This window comes from Sinocyclocheilus rhinocerous, unplaced genomic scaffold (assembly GCF_001515625.1).
Source record: "Sinocyclocheilus rhinocerous isolate Xijiao unplaced genomic scaffold, SAMN03320098_v1.1 C36902449, whole genome shotgun sequence".
NCBI lineage: Eukaryota > Metazoa > Chordata > Actinopteri > Cypriniformes > Cyprinidae > Sinocyclocheilus > Sinocyclocheilus rhinocerous.
In genome coordinates, this window is record NW_015786752.1 from 180 (window position 1) to 2,290 (window position 2,111).

The 2,111-nt window shown below is 43.1% G+C and overlaps 1 protein-coding gene across 1 annotated transcript; it reads right to left on the reverse strand.

Moving 5' to 3' along the window:
* Positions 1 to 270: 270 nt before the first annotated feature.
* LOC107736708 (U5 small nuclear ribonucleoprotein 200 kDa helicase-like) lies at positions 271 to 2,073 on the reverse strand (the record flags this gene model as incomplete). The annotated part of the gene is made up of 8 exons (XM_016548072.1): positions 1,845 to 2,073; positions 1,706 to 1,761; positions 1,524 to 1,619; positions 1,232 to 1,384; positions 1,045 to 1,144; positions 755 to 891; positions 570 to 647; positions 271 to 461 (listed from the first exon to the last, which is right to left on the reverse strand). Coding segments are annotated over exons 1-8 (944 nt in total), but the record flags the coding sequence as incomplete, so codon positions are not given.
* Positions 2,074 to 2,111: the final 38 nt, after the last annotated feature.

Sequence of the window (2,111 nt, forward strand, 5' to 3'; positions counted from 1 at the left end):
ACACTGACGACTGCATCAATGGTTGTTGAAAATTCAGCTTTGCCTTCACAAGAATAAATTACATTTTTAAAATATAAATTAAAAAAATAAAATAGTTAACTGTTATAACTGTAAGCAAAACAGACTTCTTTCAAAAACATTAAAAATCTAACTGACCTCAAACTTTTGAACGGCAGTGTATTCTTGTGTGGTAATTTGATGTAATAACCAAACAACCAGAAATCCCCCACAGAAGAACCTTTTTATCCCCACTTGAAGAAAATGTCTCACAAAATAGAGCAAAATACCTCATCATCACCAAAGGCTTTGGGTTTGAGAGCGGGCACATGGACTTCCTCGTAACCCTTCCTCTGTTTGCGGAAGGAGCCATCAGGCAGCTGGCAGCGCTTGTTGGCCATGAAGTGACTGCCCTGAGTGAAGGCCAGATCTTCCAGATCTAGTAGTTGCCTCGAGGTCATAGCCTAGAGACAAAGAACACAGGAATAATATAACTGTAAGACAGTACATGAACATTGGGTCATCAAATTAAAATGCGCTTGTAGTAGTAACTAAAAAAAAAAGGCTTTTACCTCTCCATGATCAATGTCCATAGACTCCAGATCATCCACACGAGACTTTCTAACTCTCTCCCGGCGAGATCTCTCCTCCTTTAAGGAAACACAAGATCATAAGCTTACAAATGGCTATCCTTCTTTAAACTGCTAAATCTCAAACACTCAGCTAAACCAACTAAATAAGGAGGGGAAGTTCTGACCCTGATGATGTCCTCTTTTTCAGTCTCCTGCAGCTGGTAAAGAACTTTGGAAAGATCCTGATCAGCTTCCATTTTATTCATGATCTTTTCCTTCTCAGCCTCACTTTGAGCACTGGCTAACATGGTGCAGTACAGGACTGGATATGACAAAAAAAAGAGCAAAATGACACAATGCTTTTAAAAACATTGTAAATCTTCAAACTGCTTGCACAAAGTCATATTGGAACCATATTCTCAGAAATCATAGTCCATTTAATCTGACACAATCCTGACTATTGTGATCTACTTACTCATTCGTCTGTGCTGGCGGAGGACCTTGATGAAGTCGAATGTGTTGAAGCCCAAAAGCAGCACCAGCTGGTTCTCACACTCTCGGTCATCACTGGCAGTCTGACCAAAGGGAGGAATGAATCAGCCACACAGGAAGACATACACATTCAAATCTCTTGGTCTCCAAGGATTTGGAACATTACCCACCTTAAGGATCTCCAAGACCTCATCTGCTTTCTTCTGAGACACGATGGCATCATTATAGAAGCGGCTGAGCTGTCGCTGAAGCCAGAAGGCATCAATGTCTCGGGGGTGAAGATCCTTCTTTTTGGTCATCATTACGTCGCCTGTGTTTCCCAGCTAAAGAGACAAGAACATGTTAGGTTGGATTTTTGACTCTGTCAGTGGTTCTCAAGCATTTCCAACTCCAAATCCTGCCTTTGTTGAAGACAACTCCTGGTTGAGAACCACTGCTCTATGACAAGGTCATGTGACTTACGTTAGCAGTCAGGGTGCTGCTCTCATCTGCCTCCACTCCCTCGCTGTCATCAGAGCCTTCATCCCGAACCTCTCCGTACTGGTCCTCATCGCCCTCCTACACAAACAAATACATGCTGGTGTCACCTCAAGAGCTAAAAAAAATACAATCAGACCACCAACAACCATCATGTAGAAGCTCACCTCCTCATCAGACTCAAACTGCACATTGACTCCATAGGTTTCATCAATGTTGTCATCTGCAAAAAGAGAAGAGAGGTGTGACCTTGCTGAACATCATGATGAGAAGAGTTTGGACTCAGACTGGAGCTAAATTATTTACCCATATTCTGGAGCTCTTTGTCTCCACCATAGTCAGAGATCTTCTTGCCCAGGTTGACCAGGACGTGGTAGCGTGTGTCGTCAGTAGGCCCCAGCAACTGCTCCACCTCCCTCCTCCTTTCTTTGTCTCTCATCTTGTCATTCTTCAGCACAGCCAACACCTCGTCTGCTGCTCCACACAGGATATCCCTCGGCTTAAAGGAGAGGAAAAGAGCAGTAATTTATGATGTGGTACTTTAAGCTAACGTAATCCACTGTTTACATCCAC